Here is a 17,820-nt window from a genome sequence, read left to right as displayed (position 1 = left end):
CCAAGGTGTTGCTATTGATTTCCCTTTAAAATTAAAGACAACGTTAGCTTTTCATTCAAAGCCTTTTATTGCAAATAAAGGTGGTTCCCTTAGAAAAGGACCACTTATTCCCTCTGAAAAAGTTATTGTTTTTATCAACTGGAAAGCCTGCTCTCAGAATATAATCACTTAATGTAAATATTTTAGTTATGTGAATACTTAATCACTGAAAATAATAAATACCGTATTTACCCGCAGATAGGCTGCACCCGTGTATTGGCCGCACCCCAAACTTTCAATGGTTTTCATGGGAAAAAAAAAATTGTTGAGGTCGAGTACCGGGATAAATAAAGCAGTTTGAAATCAACAACAGCTGATGTGTATCTAGTCAAGTTTATTTTTGCAATAATTCCTACACGAACGTGAAAATGTTCAAACTAGAAACTGAAACACCTATTCGCTAACATTTTATATACAAAATAATCTTAATTAGAGATAATTTTTCGAACAAGTTTCTGTCCTTATATGTACAAACACGAGTAAAGTGAAGCATAACCCTTGTAAACACGTTTGCCAAAATCATAAACAAGTTGTAACCTGTTAACAACTATTAAAATATTTACATGAAACTAATATACATACCGTGATGAACTTTGCAATCGATAAAAGCTACACAACAAAGTTTCATTGTTGTCCGATCAAAATTAAAATCCATTGAAATCACCTTCATCAATGTCACTTTCATCCATATCTTCCCAGAGAATGTCGTCTTCAGTGCCATCAAGTGCGTTCGTGATGCAGCATTTGAGAAATGGTCGTTTGATGGTGTCTGTGGAAATGGCATTCCAGCTGTCTAGAATCCACTGGCAAATCTGGCGGAGGTCAGGTTTTCGAATGCGGCCTGCTGGTGTGAATGTGTGGTTTCCAGCAAGCATCCACTCGTTCCAGTATTGTCTTAAATTGTCTTTGAAGGGCTTGTTGACACCGACGTCCAAAGGTTGTAAAAGACTTGTCATCCCACCCGGTATTACGGCCACATCTGTGCGTGAACTTTTCAAAACCCGCTTAACATTGTCACTTAAGTGAGCTCTAAACGAGTCCCACACAAGGAGATTTCTTTTTCGTAGAAGCCCGCCAACTTTGGTCCAGATGGAGTTCAGCCAGTCTTTTACAAGCGATTCGTCCATCCACCCTTTGGCTTGAGCACGAACATGGATACCCCGTGGCAGCACCAAATCTTTTGGCAGAGTTTTTCATTTAAACACCACATTGGGGGGAAGCTTCGTTCCATCTCCTAGGCAGGCTAGCATCACTGTGAAACGATCTTTCTCGTGACCAGTTGTCATGATCGACACTGATTTTGTTCCTTTTGAGTCCACCGTAGAATTTGAAGGCATGTCAAAAGTAAGCGGGGTTTGGTCTGCGTTTCCAATCAACGAGAGCTCATATTTGTGCTTTTTTCGTTCAGCAATGATAAAAGCCTGAAATTTCTCAAGTTTGTCCTCAAAGTTCTCAGGCAGTTTCTGTGAAATTGTTGTTCTTCGGCGGATCGACAGGTCATGTCGGTCCATGAAGCGATGACACCAATGTACTGAAGCCTTAAACTCACTCTCAGCAATGTTTCTCGCTTTTGCCATCGATTTTGCTTTCAGACGAATAACTGGTAGAAATTCCAATACCAGCCTTTCTCTTCTCGTCAATCCATTTTTTTTAATAAGAAGAGTCATTTTCCTCTTCACAATAATTCACTCATTCGTTTTCTTTGAGGTGACTTGAATATTATCCACAGTAGTCAATCACTGTTCTTTAAAACCTCAATCAGTTGTCCTTTCTTTAATTTTGATTTTCTATTCACTGGCAAATTTCATGATTTGATTTCTTGCACGAGTTGTTTGACCGTCATTTTTTCATAATTTGTTGTTGGTACTTCAGCACTGTTTACAACAGATGCTTCACTTTCAGGTTCACTTGCACTTGCACCATCCCTAGAATGCATTCTTTTTTTATGTGACTCAACAATTCCACAACACCAGTATTCATTGTTTTTTTCATATTTTCTCTTTTCCCTTCACAGTGATGGAGGCTTGCTGTTGCGCTTCTAACTGCAGCACATCCCTGGCTGCATTCCATTTATTTGGCTTTTGAAAAAAAATTCTTTTTGCATCATCATTGTTTTTCTCAACACCCTGGCCTGTGAATTGCTTGAAGGTTTTGTGATTTTTGATGAAAACTGGAACATGGTAGGAGAGTGCATGCATGTATGAGGTAACTCATAATTTGTTGTACCCAACTCTGGTTCCTCCAAGGGAACAAAAGAGTTCAATAAATTCCTTTGATTTTTCTGAAACATCAAGGACAAGGTTTTCATTTTCCTCAGGGTCAGCATTAATCAAGTGGTAAAGAGATTCAAAACCCCTCCATAGCTTCACAACAGTTTCCTTTGTCTCAGGCCAAAGGATATCTCTTGACTTCAACTGGGAAGGAAGCAGATGAAGGAGTTTCTTTTTGTCTGAACCCATTAGGCTGGTCCAATCATATGAACCACTTCCTTTGCCATCTGCATTAGTTTTTTCCCACACTAAAAAGGTTATTCCAAGGTCATTTATTACACTGATCAATCCTTTGAGGTAAATTCCTTTGTCCTCTCCCTTTTTTTCAATAAATCAGCATAGCTGTCCCTTTCCATGACTTCAGTGATTATGTTCTCAGTAAGTCTGTCAGTGATCCTCATCATTAAATGAAGTTCTTCCAGAACAACATGGTCAAGTTCAGTGTCAAAGGGGGGGATGGATGCAGCAAAGCTTTTTTGAATCATGAAAATCTCTGATTTTCTGTAAGGTCCTCTTTAATTCCCCTTAGTTGTGAAAGTCCAGGTCTTTGGTCATGTTCCACCTTTGGATCTTATGAATCTTGCACCACACACAAGCCTAATCAGAGGTTGCCCCTTTGAGGCCCACTATCATTAGCAAAAATTTGTAGTCCGCCAGTTACCCCATACATGCATGCACTCTTCTACCATCTAAAAACATCTCTATTTTGACTTCTTTTCCATCAACCTCTATTTTGCTATTTTTTATGATGCAGTTTATATCACTGATGACATTGCCCAAGGATGTTTTCAGTGTGTCATATTTCTCTGGACCATTTACTATACATAGTGTTCTGTTCCCTTTAAAGGACATCACCCTGTCCCCAGTTTGCAAAAGGGAAAAGGACAAAATCATAAAATTGGTTGTTCGGGACATCTTGGCTCCATCACCACTTATTTTGACCTTTATAGGCTCTTCCAGTGGATGGTCTGGTTGTCACTAGAAATATTCCCTTATGTGACCCTGGAGTGTATCCTTAAATTATATCTGTGCTCCTGGGTACTTTCAACTCATTCAATGTGAGAAAGTTTGTTGAGATCAGATCTCTTCTGTTTGATTAAATATGACCTTGGTAAGGCATTGTATAATATGATGAGTTCATTGTATAGCTCATCACTGACACAAAATTTGTCCAACAAAAATAAAAGTTGTTCTAAATTCTCTTAATCCTCTTGGGTGACTTACTTGTAACAAGTAAATGACATACCAATGTTGGTAAAGTGTTATATATCCCAACATTGGCAAGACATAAATAATATACCAATATTGGTGAAGAGGGATCCAACATGGGTAAAAGAAGATAATATGCCAATATTGATAAAAAGGAAACCAACATTGGCGAAAAAATATGCCAATATTGGTTTAGATGAAACCAATGTTGGTAAAAGGAAAATAATTTACCAATAACTGTATGGAGGAATCCAACATTGGTAAACAGAAAATAATATACCGATATTAGTGTAGAGCAATGCAATGTTGTTGAAACAAAAATAATGTGCCAATATAGGTATAGAGGAATCCAACTTTGAAACAGAAACAAAATAATTTGCCAATGTTGGTAGAGAGCAATCTAATGTTGGTAAAACCAAAATAATATGCCAACATGGGTAAAAGTAATTTTTTATTATGTACCAACAATGAAGTTTCCAACTATGGAAAATTACTAGTTAGTAAGATGGAAAGCAAGGTTTAGTTTCCAACATAGAAAAATCACCTTGATATTTGTGGAAACCGTTTTTTTAAAATCAGTGATAAAAATAAGTTACATGCATATGTATATCAGTGTGCACTTATACATTAGAATAAACAATTCAAACATTTTGGAAATATGTTGGTATCTAATAACATGCACTGCAAGTAAAATACACACATTTAAACAAAATGTGATTCTAAAAACATCTTCCAAGTCTATAAGCTTCAAGCTTTAAGGAGGATTTCTTTTACCAAATGAATTAAACTAAATACAATATTATTTACCCTTCAGCAGGATATCTGGGCTATCTTCCTTGCTTTTAACACAACATTGGATTTTGACAACGGTTAGCAATCATCTCCATATTTCAGAATGACGTGACGTTGTACACCCTCACTCCAATGCGACTTTAGACTTCGGAAAAATTATGTTATGAAAATAAACATGGTGGACGATGGTGGGAAATCAGGACTCTTACCCGACGAGCACAATTAGTATGTAATACGACAGACAGCTTATCCGACGAGAACAAGTACCTTAACCGTATTTTTTTAAAGAATAACTACAACGAAGACTTCATCCAACGTAACACTCACAGACCTACTACTACTACCAAAGCTAACGACAATGCAACTCCTACAACCACAGCCACTATACCACACATAAAGGGCATATCTGAGACCATTCAATATCTGCGTCGCTCACAAACCTATCACCACACTACGTCAGTTACTGACTAACATCAAAGACAGAGACGAACCGAGGAACAGACAAGGAGCAGTATATAAGATCAACTGCCACGCCTCCTACATCGATGAGACTGGCAGAAACCTCGCAACTAGACTGACCAAACACAAACAAGCAACGAGGAATGGCGATGTCAACAATCGCCAATAACAGCCAATAACATCACGGCAAAACTGACCAATTTGTGTACACAAACCGGACTAAGTACATTTGACTGACAAATATCAGTCACTACTACTGACAACAGTCTTTCTCAGGACTACACTCACCCGGATGATCAAACTACACTATTACATAGCTTTGCTACTTTCAACTAGCACCTATTATGGCATCGGAGAAGTGGGTTGAAGAAGAGATGGTAAATGATGGATTTTTCTACATTTCTCTTTTCTACGGAACTCAGTAACTCAAGATTTTGAGTTAAAGAAATATAGGTGTTTAAACGTCGTTTTGAAATATGGTACGTGGCCCCATACTTCGAAATGACAACCTAAGAAATAGCAATTTCAAGGCTGCAAAAATATCATAAGGAACTGTAGCCAATAGTAATTGTGATCAACTGGTTTCCTCTGGCATCTTCATAAAGAGTGAAGTTGGATTTAGGGATTTGGAAATATGTCACGAGAAACTATAGCCAATATTGGTATTTTAATTAGCAAATTTAGGTACGAGTCAAATTAAATGCACTGAACACAGCTATCCAAAATGTACTGGTAGTTAATTTCCAAGTTGCATTACAGTAGCTTAAAAGTCTATGGAAAGTCCAAGTAACAATAAACTAAAAAATATTAAAGCACCATAGAAGATCTTGTTTCTGGTACAATGTTAATGTACACAAAAGGTGTGGATTTGATCATAAGTCTAAACACCTAAATTCTGAATCCTATAACAAACAAGCTAAGTGTGCTAATTTTTACTCATTCCTAAAAAAGGTAATTTCGGGGGAAGTGAAAATGTCAATCACACAAGATTGTTTTCCTATCAAAGTAGTGTATTTTTTCAAACATCAATCCTTGACCTTGATATATATTTAAACAGCAGGCTAACTGTCATCTGAAAAAATCGATATAGACAGCTACAAATAGCTAGACTAAACTTATAGCCATAATAGGCCTCTCCAGTAGGTCGACACTACATACTCATTACCACCACTTTCACCAAAACAGAGGTAAAAAAAAACAATTATTATTTTGGTTTATACTATGTACACAAGTTGAATAATCAGCCGTTAAAATTTGCCCCTCAGTAGCCAAAGTAAAATGGGAAGCCATTTTAACCTTTTCTCCATTTGCTCAGAGGTGAATAGTACTTGCTATTCACCTCCCAAGCTAGCCAATCAGAATGCACAGAAAGCACCATTAATTTGTGAGTATGTACTAATGAAGGTTATTTTTGGTTGACTTATGGCAATTAGCTTTTCTTGCATTCTTGCCTCTACATGTGTCACATCTTCACCTCCTGTTGCTATTTGTCACCTAGTTAGGAATGTCCACACACGTTGGATGATACCAGCCATTACACTGAAGACACTGCACATACTCCTGGTCATCATTTGGCATTCTGCAAACACAGAAGATATCCACTGTTGTTTTGCTGTTGTGTACATGGTATGGTACCCGCTGTGTTGTTTTTTAGAAAAGGAACCATCTCCAGTGAGTTGAGGCAGTCCACATAGTGCGTATGCATCTTTTCTTGGTAATATGATTGTGTCACTGGGTCTATGCCATGGCACAAATCTGTTGCAAATGCTAGTGCGAACAAGCCACAGTCACTTGAGTTGATTTGCTTTTGAATCTTTTCATTTGTAAACAATATGGAACCCCCAGTATGCATGAGCAAGCGACAAGAATGGCGGATGGCAATTGGGCTAACTCTTTGAAACAATTTGTCATATACATTGATGGTTTCAGGCCTGCAAGAAATGGTACTGAGGCATACTCAATAATCGCCAGTGTTAATTATTTGCACAAACTCACTAATCCCTGGGGCCACCAATGTACCAGCAATAGCTGGGTCATGCAGACCATCCACAAAAGGAAATTTTGTTTTTAGTAGTAACTGGCCTGCATGAATCTCAGAGTCACACAATCAGTTTGTTTTCTTCAAAATGTGGCCTCTGGAATCCTCATAAAGAGTGAAGGTGAATTTAGGGTCATTTGGTCATTATCCATCCAGGTATTACCCTCTGACAAGTACTATGGGCTGATAGTGCCCTCCCCAGATGAACACTATCAGCCAAACTATTACTAAACCAGTCAGAAGCAGAGAACATTCAGGGGTAAACTATATCATAGAGAGTAGAGACAACATTAAGCTCATGAAAATTAAGGAAATGGTCAATAAAACAGGAAGAGAAATGAGTATTTCCTTTTATCAAGCTGATGTGAAAGACTATACATGAATCATTTTATAACCTACCAGGTGACGACATGGAATTTCCCTTTGGCATAACTCGTTGAGAGCCATCTTCAGCAGTAACAATGGCTTCGCTGTATTGCTCCATGTGCCCAATGCACAAAACCAATAATTGAAGGCAGCTAAATAGCCCCTGATAACAGGAGGCTTGAGCGCACAACAACATAATGTGCCAATTTTCTTCCCTTTTGTTTCACCCATCACCTCTGAAACAAAATGTTTTAAGATTATTATAAGCACATAGAGAATATATGTCATTGCACATTTGCCTAAACTAGCACAGTTCTTATCTAATTGGTTATAGTTGTAAGTTTCTTGAAGTCCAGAGTATTTTGTTTAAACTGACATCCACACCATATATTCCTTGTCTTACCATCTTACAACACGTTTATGTTTAAACTGACAGACCAAAAATAATATTGCTCGCAGATTTCTCATGCCGAAAAAAACATAAGTTCGCATGGCTTTTGGTCTCCCTGCAGAAAGGCCTCAAAAAAGAGTGGCAGCTTTTTGCATTTCTCATAAGGAGCAAAATCCTTCTCATTCGTAAACAGTTAGACTGTCAACATTCCCTATTTCAAGTGCGTTCATAGAGTTCCATAGATCAGTTAATTCGTAAAGTCGTTACCATCTTGAACGGACTGAGGACATGGTTAACCTGGCCTACACATGCCACACAAAGCACATATTGACCTTTTTCTCCTGCGTCTAATTACAATCCCTGCAAGTGAAACAAGCACATTTTTTTTCTTTGCATTTCAAGCAATGTCTTACAATGCATTCACCAGCAAACTATAGTTTCAAAATATAGCCTTCACTTTTTATACCATGTATTGCGTCAACGTGATTTATGGCTCTAGAAGATTTACCACATTTTGCGATTGCGATAAAATGTCTCAGTTCTATTCTTTAACCGGGCTTTGCGTTATTGCAAACTGTGGTTTCAAAAGTATGGACCATAGCCTTTCCTTTTTATACCATATATTGTGGTATAAAAAGTTAAGGCTATAGTCCATACTTTTTATACCATACATGTATGTTGCGTTAACACAATATGTGGTATAAAAGTAAAGGCTATAGTCCATACTTTTTATACCATATGTGGTCCGTTCTAACCCTAAGCAATTTATGGCTCTATTAGATGTACCACATTTTTCAATCGTGTTTTATTACTGTTCTTTTACCAGGTTTTGCGTTATTGCAAACTGTATATCTACTTTTCTAAATATCTACTTTGCAGCCACAACTATTTAAATACTGCTCCACATTTGGGCTTCACCCCTTGTATATTTTGTTCTTGGCCATAACCTGTTTCACTTAGGGCAAGATGCATGTAATTGATAACCAAAGAAAAAAGATACCGAAAGTAACTTTCATGAATCGAGATATTTGATTGGCTTATCTTGTAGGATTTCTACAGCACCCTGTGGTGTTTAGCAACGCATTAACTACCAGAGGATAATCATTCATTACTATTCACTGGCTCAGCTAATTCACCAACCCAATTACCATTAGATATGCTATCACCAGAGGATGTGTGAGGGGTAAGCTAAACCCTAACATACACGTTAGATGAGGTTGAATTAAGAAGTACAAAGAATGTGATGATTTTACGTGCTACAAATCTAGAACTTGATCATATGGATGTGGTCAAGCAAGATGAGCACAACTTTGCCCCCACAAATTCTATCGTCAGGGAAGAACTCAATACAAAGCTTACAAAAGTAACTAAAATAACTCACCACTAACTGATAGAAGCTGATAATTCCAAATGTGAGAAGCCACAGCAAAAGAAACTTGCAGATTGTGCAAGTAAGGCAAATGAAGAATCCATGTCAAACACTTTCAATGACATTTTCCATCAGCAATTTTCAAAAATGAAAGAAGAATAGGGATGCTAGGGGAAAAAACTGAAAAATAAGGGCATTTCAGGGCAGGGGGAAATAACTAGAGACTTAGGGACACCATCATGCATATGAGCATGTTTAGTCTTAAAATCACACTTTTCTAAATGCATTGTCTTTGATTTGGCATCCCATTTCTTTTTATCCTGGGTAGTTATTTTTCTTTTCAGAGAAGAATGTTCCAATCTTGACTTCACTTCTGTAGGGTTCACACCTTCCTTTTGTTGTGTGTTAATGATCTCTTTCATTTTTGCCATAAGCTGAATACGTTGGCCCATCAGCTATACACCAATTTCCTTGATATCATTATTTTCAATTGCCAACAATGCTTCTCCACTAATCTCCTCTTCTGGTATATCTAAAATGGAATGAAAGTGTGGAAACCCTAGCAAACCTTGGAACAGTTTTTGTTAATTTACCATTTTGTGGAAAAGTCATGGATTGAAAGGACAAAAGGAAAATTGTTTCTGAAGAAATTCTAGCCATGTGGCTGTACGATGTGTTATAGCATTTAGAAAACATCCATGCATTGCTCTCAAATGCTTTAGCACCCCTAAAAGGTAAAAATGTGACCCCAGGCTACCCTGAAATGTTGGCAGTAAAATGCTTGTGATTCTTACAATTTGTATGGGGAGTTAATAAAATTATTCGAAAAATATTGTAAATCAAATTAGCTTCCCAAATAATCCAGAGAAAATGGTGATGAGCACTGCCAGAATATCTGTTCAAAAAATTGTCTCCACAAGTACAACTTAGGGAAAGCAAAATTAGTAACAGATGGTCACAAATTAATTCTTGCGAGCTCGCAGGCTATGACAAGAAGACTTACTTATTTATTCTTAGGAATATGCAGTTTCAGGAATTGCAAAGTTACTGATACATGTGAGCTTATTAAGGCTTAAGCTTAGCAAATATATGTTATTCACCAGACCGGACGTCCGTATTGGGAAAAACTGTGACCTCGGGCAGTACACAAGACAGAGGGCACAGTTTTTCCCAATTCGGACTGGCCTTGGCTGGTGAATAACATTTTTATTTTTGTCTAAAACCTAACAAATGGTCTCAAAAAGAACCTGAATAATGAAGGGCTGTAATTACAGCAAGATTCTCCATAAATGGAATAATTTATGAGCAAGTAGATGGTAGAGAAAACAAGGGCAATGCAAATGAAAGAGAGGTTTCATCAAAACATATTTATTTGCGTAATGATATTAAAATGCTATTTAAGAGGCATCCAAGAAAACTTTGAAACATTCTTTTAAATGTATCTCACGATCTGACACCTGTCAATTTAAGTGCACTAGGGACAAATCACATGTGCATTTTTTAACAAACAACAGTTCTGGTTGTCAGCGTGGCAAACAAATTCAAGCTAAATGGCTCTGCAATGATGAAATCTTCAATAAAAAAAGTGAAAGGATCCAAAGGAAAGTATTTTCAGAAGACAGCGGATTAAGTTCAGTTAACTAATCAGAATCAGAATGGCAGTAAAATGCTTGTGATTCTTACAATTTGTATGGGGAGTTAATAAAATTATTCGAAAAATATTGTAAATCAAATTAGCTTCCCAAATAATCCAGAGAAAATGGTGATGAGCACTGCCAGAATATCTGTTCAAAAAATTGTCTCCACAAGTACAACTTAGGGAAAGCAAAATTAGTAACAGATGATCACAAATTAATTCTTGCGAGCTCGCAGGCTATGACAAGAAGACTTACTTATTTATTCTTAGGAATATGCAGTTTCAGGAATTGTAAAGTTACTGATACATGTGAGCTTATTAAGGCTTAAGCTTAGCAAATATATGTTATTCACCAGACCGGACGTCCGTATTGGGAAAAACTGTGACCTCGGGCAGTACACAAGACAGAGGGCACAGTTTTTCCCAATTCGGACTGGCCTTGGCTGGTGAATAACATTTTTATTTTTGTCTAAAACCTAACAAATGGTCTCAAAAAGAACCTGAATAATGAAGGGCTGTAATTACAGCAAGATTCTCCATAAATGGAATAATTTATGAGCAAGTAGATGGTAGAGAAAACAAGGGCAATGCAAATGAAGGAGAGGTTTCATCAAAACATATTTATTTGCGTAATGATATTAAAATGCTATTTAAGAGGCATCCAAGAAAACTTTGAAACATTCTTTTAAATGTATCTCACGATCTGACACCTGTCAATTTAAGTGCACTAGGGACAAATCACATGTGCATTTTTTAACAAACAACAGTTCTGGTTGTCAGCGTGGCAAACAAATTCAAGCTAAATGGCTCTGCAATGATGAAATCTTCAATAAAAAAAGTGAAAGGATCCAAAGGAAAGTATTTTCAGAAGACAGCGGATTAAGTTCAGTTAACTAATCAGAATCAGAATCAGAATCATCACTGATGATGATTCTTCTTTTCTTGGGCTTTGCAGACTTTGGGCTTTCTTCTTTTTCACAGGCTATGTTGAACGTGAAGGTGCAGCCTTCAATTTTCCCGATGCAAGCGCCTGAAAAAACTCCTGATTTACTGACATCTTTGGGAAGATTCACCAGCAAAGTGGTGTTCTCGTGGACACTTACTGTCGATGTCTGAGTACTTTCTTGACTGGAGCGGCTTAAAATTTAGGACTTTTTCCACTGATGGTCAGAGGACGCTGCTTTATAAGAATCAAGGAAAATGGTCCAGCAAAACCAAACAGGCAATCCAACTAGGCTACGCAAATTGTATAATCTATTCCAATATATTATTATTCGATCTAAAGAAAAGAATGAGATACATTTGAGAAATTGAACAGGATCCATCGATTCATAAACACACGAGTAAAACTATTAGAATGACAGCACTGAGAACTTCTATGACGCTGTCTAGTAGGATTGTTTCACGGTGTATAGCTACGTACAGGTCAGCAACAGATGAAACAGGTCATGGTATAACAGAACATGGGTCAGCAAGACAGGTTAGCAGAACTTATTTGTATCTTCGAATCTTAAGTATCTGAACTGAAAACTGAACTATTCACGTGCCTTAATTACATAAGCTAGTGTCAATCAAAATCAATCATGAAAATCAAGTTAATAATTCATTATATTGACGAAACACTCTCCGCCCCGATAAGGGCGTAGTCCTTATCATAGCAAATGTTCCTTTAATCGTCGCCTTCAGCAGGGTGGATGACTGCAATATTCGTTACTGGACAGCTGTACTCTCCAGTGGCTGTCTTGACTGTAACGTTTTGAACGCGTCCGTCAGCTCCAGGGTGTACTTTGGTTACTCTGCCTACAGCCCACTTGCCTCTCACAGCGTTCTGGTCGGCTACCGTAACTATGTCATCAACTGCGACATTGCGGTTCTCAACGTGCCACTTCTTTCTTGATACTAGGGTAGGGAAGACGTCCCTAGTCCAGCGTTTCCAGAATGAATCAACTATTCTTTGCATGAACTCTACTCGCTTGCGGGGATTTCTGGTAGTGCTTAGCCGTCTTGCTTCTTCCAACTTTAACGTTATAGGGACCAAAGTAATCACACGCGGTGTAGTAAAACGGTGGGGTGTGTGGAGCTACACGGAGAACAGGAAGGTCTGCCATGAGTTGCGTCTCAGCCTTGTGTGCCATTTCAAGGCAGAATCCACACTTAGATTTCACGGACTTGCTTAGCTTGTTCGCTTTTAAGATCCAGAACTTCCTCCTTGTCTTGCCTGTAGTAGCAGCTATGCCGGAGTGTCCGTACTGGTGAGCGTGTTTTGTTACCAACAAGGAGATCCAGTGGTCACTCGGAAGAAGGGCGGGATGCTTTGTTTCATATGACACAATAGCTTCATCCACTCTTCCTCCAACTCTGATAATTCCGTTTTCATCTTTGAACGAGCTGAGCGATTTGAATTCACCTCTATTTAAACGGCTGTAGAGGGTTGTCTGTGCTTGGCTTATCCAGTAAATTTCTGCTTGCTGAAGCTCTTCAGGGGTCAGCGGTCCTTCCTTTCCGTGTTGGTCGTATTTCTTCAGTTGTATCTTTAGGAACTCTGGGCCATTCTTCCACCTGCCTTGTAACTCATTAATGCGGATCCCTCGCAATAGGTCGTCAGCTACATTATCCTCACTGGGGATGTGCTTCCACTGGTTTGGATCTGAGTTACTTTGAATTTCTCCCACTCTCGAGGAGACGAATGGTTTGAAGCTGCGTGATGGACCTTGAATCCAGGCCAAGGTAACCGTACTGCCCATCAAGGGGGCCTATGACAAAGACTGAATGCATTGTTTTAAAATAAAATTTGATTGGTCATCACTGTCTGAATGACTCCCGTTTTCATAACTTTACTTCAAAGAAAAATAATGCACTAGTCAGTGGAATCTCCTGCCCTTACCTACCCAGGGAATAGCGGGGGATTAGATTTTAAAAAAAAATGTCTGATGTTGTACTAATGCCTGGCAATTCCCTGTCCAAGGCAGCATTTCTGCTAGTCTAACACTCTTATATGTAATCAAGTAAGTGATCTAATCTCCACTTAATACTCCACTTTATCCCCAGTAATACCCCATATTCCATGGGTAGTCAGCAAAGGGAAAGAGACTAGTCAAGTGTTACTATAGCAGGACATAAATTAACCAGAGTAGAGCAAACCTTTATGACGCAGTCAGATAGATAGATGGATAGATAGTTTTATTAAAATTACCTTTGTAGCCCAAAGGCTGAATTATGATAATTTTTACAAATGTAAAACTTGAATTAATTATAACTATAAATCATACAATGATAAATTAAGAAAGTTAATTCATAAGAATTTGACAATAATAAAGCTTATCATTATGTAAACACTAAATTAATTAAGATACAACTACAAAATCAACTACAACTACAAATACAAAATCAGATGAATTAATATATATGAGTTGAACAAGGATGTGCTATCGACAATGGCTTACAATAAAACTGTCTCTAAAACAATTGGTTTTAAAATGCGGAACTGGGAACTTGTGATTTTTCAGTGTTTGCAACATGCTAAGGTAAGGTGGCGGAAGTAATGAATAATGTTTATGATTATTGTTATTACTTATATCTTGATCAATAGCTGGGATTTTATCTTCAAGAGATCCATGAGGATTATTCATTTAAAAAAATCAGTTGGCAGTGTTCCTTGTAGCATTGTATACTTGCTGCGCAAAAAACCAATGACTCTTTCCACATGGATACGAACATTGGCAATTCCTTTTGTGGTTTCAACATCAACTGGGTCAAGTTGCTCCTTGCCTTTGGTAAAAGTTGCAACTACCGACTTTGCCCTCTTGAACACAACACTCTCATGTATAGTGAAGCCTCAATCAGCCATCACCATGTTGCTAGGAACAAACTTGCTCAAGATACCACAGTTTTCTGTTAAAAAAACTTTTCTGAGGTTCGACCACCCCATGCCTCAAAAACAAATGAAATTCTACCTTGTGGAGTGATGCCAATCAAGACTTTGATGGTATTATGATGTTTGTAGGGGCCGAATGTTTGTGTTCTAGCAAGTAAATTTGTAGGTATCTCAATAAAACTCTCGAAACAGTAAATTATCACAGTAGTTGTAGTTCCAAAGCTGAACTGGAAGCATTGTGGTATTGATCTTATCAAACTTCCATGATCTGGCCAGTGGATAAATGGAGACAATTTTATGTATATAGTTATCAACCAAAAATGAAATATCCTGGAAACCGTTGGAAATGGGATGTTCAACCAATAAGCTAGGTCTTGAAAAGGAACATCCCATCTCAACTTTATCAGGACCATGACAAATTCTTGGAAAGGAGTCAGTGTTTTTGAGCAACAAGAAGCAAATGGTGACACAAGTTCAAACACAAAGTTCAGGATTTCATGAGAAGGAAGGCTAGTACAAAATGGTACTTTATCATCGCTATTCCTGAATACTCTTCGTCAAAGTCAATTACTTTTTTATTTGTACTTAATAGATAATAAAACTTGTCAGACTGTGAAGAGGCATCATAAAACTTAAGCTTAAGAGTACGTGCCAAACCTTTGGTCTGAGTGCTCATCTTGCCAAAGCTTTTGACCCCTGTCTGACAGCGTTTGTCATATCTACCAAACTCTTGCTCTCCATATCAATCAATCAACATCAATTTCTTCTGTAGTTATATCTAAATCCTCGCTTGTACTTGTGAACGAGATATTAGAGACTTGAGTTCCTTCATCATTCAACAGAAGTCTTTTCTCTTCAATGGTTGTTTTTGCTTCGTCAAACTTCTTCTTCCTAACTTTAGCTCTCTCTGTTTGTTCCTGTACTGATTTCCTTATGTCTTCTGTCTTCCTTTTTGGGTGTCCAAGATTAAGTGTTGGCACCCAGTCAACATTGTATTTATCCTAGGGTTTTGCCAGACGACTGGAGACAAAATGGCGACTACAAACATGGTCGTTTTCCAAGATTTGTTCAGTCAAGTCATCTCTGCTTATAGCCACGATCCACTACATTAAACGCTTTGTTGAAAGCTCTTCAGGTTCTTCACCATGATTTTTTATCAATAACAGGCACTCTGAAGAAGGAAACATCTCTATGTAGACCACTTGCGTGGCAGTCCACTAATAAACACAAAAACCATTTCTACATTACCTCATACCACGAGCTCCTTGAGTGTTTGTTTGTACACCAATATGACGGATAGCAACGGTTGTTTAGGCATTGGTCACGTGAGTGAAAACCGAAAGTAGATCGGGAACAATTGAGGGATAGCAGACAAAAACTAAATGGACCTGACAGATCATTAGCAATCTGGCATTCCCTTCAACTGGAACGTCACATACATGTTCCTCAACGAATCGTTGCTTCAGTCATTCCAGACCTCAATCTGGAAGGTGTCAAACAAAGACAACAACAGAGTCCTGCCCTATGATTTCTCAAAGGATGCATATTCTCCAAAATGTTGCCAATTTGGGCAGCACAGAGTTCCAATGCTGTTCATCTGGATATAAGCACTGTAGTATGAGATGCATGTTCTCTTTGTCATCAATGGCACAAACCACAAAGTCATAATACTTGATTTCAGGCACAGAAAATAGCTGCTGCTGCACCTGATAGTAATACCTGTGACTTTTTCTGAGCAGGAAATGTCCATTTCCTTTTTTTAGGCAGGAATTCTGCTGAACATAGTTCCTAAAGTTGCCATCTTTGATCACAATTGGGCACTTCACTTCACTGCGTCCAGTGCTAAGACAGTCACATGACACCAGAAAATCAGGAGTGACACGAGGAAATTCATGTTCTTTGTTGATTAACAAGCTACACTTCTTGACATTCAAGTTTCAACATTTGTGTGGAATGCTGCATGACTTTCAGACACGCTAATTTTGCTAGCAGAATGTCTGATAAATCCTGATCCACTAGCCTGATCTCTTGAGGTGAGTTCCACTCTGTTATGTGTTCATCAGAAATATCCATTGTCACTTCAACACATTTTCTTAGTAGTTCTGGGTAATCAAGATAACATTTCCCATTCAAGTAGATCAGGAATAATCTGCAGGGGTGGCTTTCATTGATAAAGTGATCAGCATAGGGATTGATGAAGCGGAGAGCAGCAGCTTTAATTTTGTGGGCATTTTAGCTTTGCTATGCAGCCTGCATTTCCTTCTGATGGAGATGCGATGGGCAAAGTTTGATCACCCTTTTCCGCTATGCTTTTCTGCTGCTCCTGGAAATTTGATTGCGGTCACTTTTTAAGCTTTTTTGCGGACAAAAAGTCAATATCCTTAACCTTCAGGTACAGCACTTCTCTAACATAAGTTAGCCGAATCCATGTACACTTTATTTGAGTACCTTGTCACTGCTTCGATGTAGAAAAGTATACATGCTAAAAGCAGGCAGGATTCAGGAAGGCATGTCTTGCAGCCTTAACAATGAGCATGGTACAATCACCTTTCACGATAATCCAAATGTCTACAGGAGGATAATTCATCGGCTGCAAATGCCTCACCTTCGCCACAACAACAATCTTGTCTACAATATCTGCTCTTTGAACCAATGTTGCAAAGCTAGACACCATTTGGTTGTACGCTTTGGAACTTTTGAATGCATTAAAATTGCTCATTTCTATTATAACTTGTCTCCAGAACTTAATAGGAAGGAATGTCTGAGACTTCTATTGGGGCAAAACATTCTGAGTTGAACTTCTTGCTTGGAATGGCCACTGGATCAACACCAACCACAGAAATTTTCTTAAAATATCACTGTCGCTGTCTATGGATTATCAACCAGCGGCAGTCGACACCTTGTGTACCGTATTTTTTCGATTTTAATGTCCCCGCGTCTATTTCAAACTTAGCCTGGTAAACCTGGCGTTTATTTGACTCCTGCAGTTTATTCAAGCCCATTGTTCATAAGCAAGGGCTTTTATTTATTACTTTTGACAAACACGTAGTTCTGTGAGGTGTAGTTTGTAGTTCGTCACTCAACATGCACTTCGAAATCTAGATATAGTGCACTCACTTATGAAGCCTGGTGCCCTTCTTCCATTGCTTTTCTGTATGTGGCATTGACAGTGACACCACACTGGTAGTTAGTGGTACTGGTGTCATATTACAAGTACAACATGTCATTGTTTTGAGATATAACCAAAATAATTTCCAATGAAAGCATGCAAGCAGGTTCCAGGTTCTTCTTTATTTTAAAGAGACGAGAGGAAAGGCCAAGACAGGTGACTTAATAAAGCCAGAGTTTTCTATAATAATTTTAGTGATGCCGACAAG

The 17,820-nt window shown here is 38.2% G+C and overlaps 1 protein-coding gene and 1 pseudogene across 1 annotated transcript; both read right to left on the bottom strand.

Annotated features, from left to right (window-relative positions):
• Positions 1 to 1,771: 1,771 nt before the first annotated feature.
• Positions 1,772 to 7,291, bottom strand: LOC131799577 (uncharacterized; annotated as a pseudogene).
• Positions 7,292 to 12,512: 5,221 nt separating this feature from the next.
• On the bottom strand, positions 12,513 to 13,313 carry LOC136279218 (uncharacterized). The gene has a single exon (XM_066162814.1). The coding sequence runs from the start codon at positions 13,311 to 13,313 to the stop codon at positions 12,513 to 12,515; it is 801 nt and encodes a 266-aa protein (XP_066018911.1).
• Between the last annotated feature and the right edge of the window lie 4,507 nt (positions 13,314 to 17,820).

Source organism: Pocillopora verrucosa, chromosome 2, assembly GCF_036669915.1.
Source record: "Pocillopora verrucosa isolate sample1 chromosome 2, ASM3666991v2, whole genome shotgun sequence".
Classification (NCBI taxonomy): Eukaryota; Metazoa; Cnidaria; class Anthozoa; order Scleractinia; family Pocilloporidae; genus Pocillopora; species Pocillopora verrucosa.
This window is presented reverse-complemented; position numbering and strand designations above follow the sequence as displayed.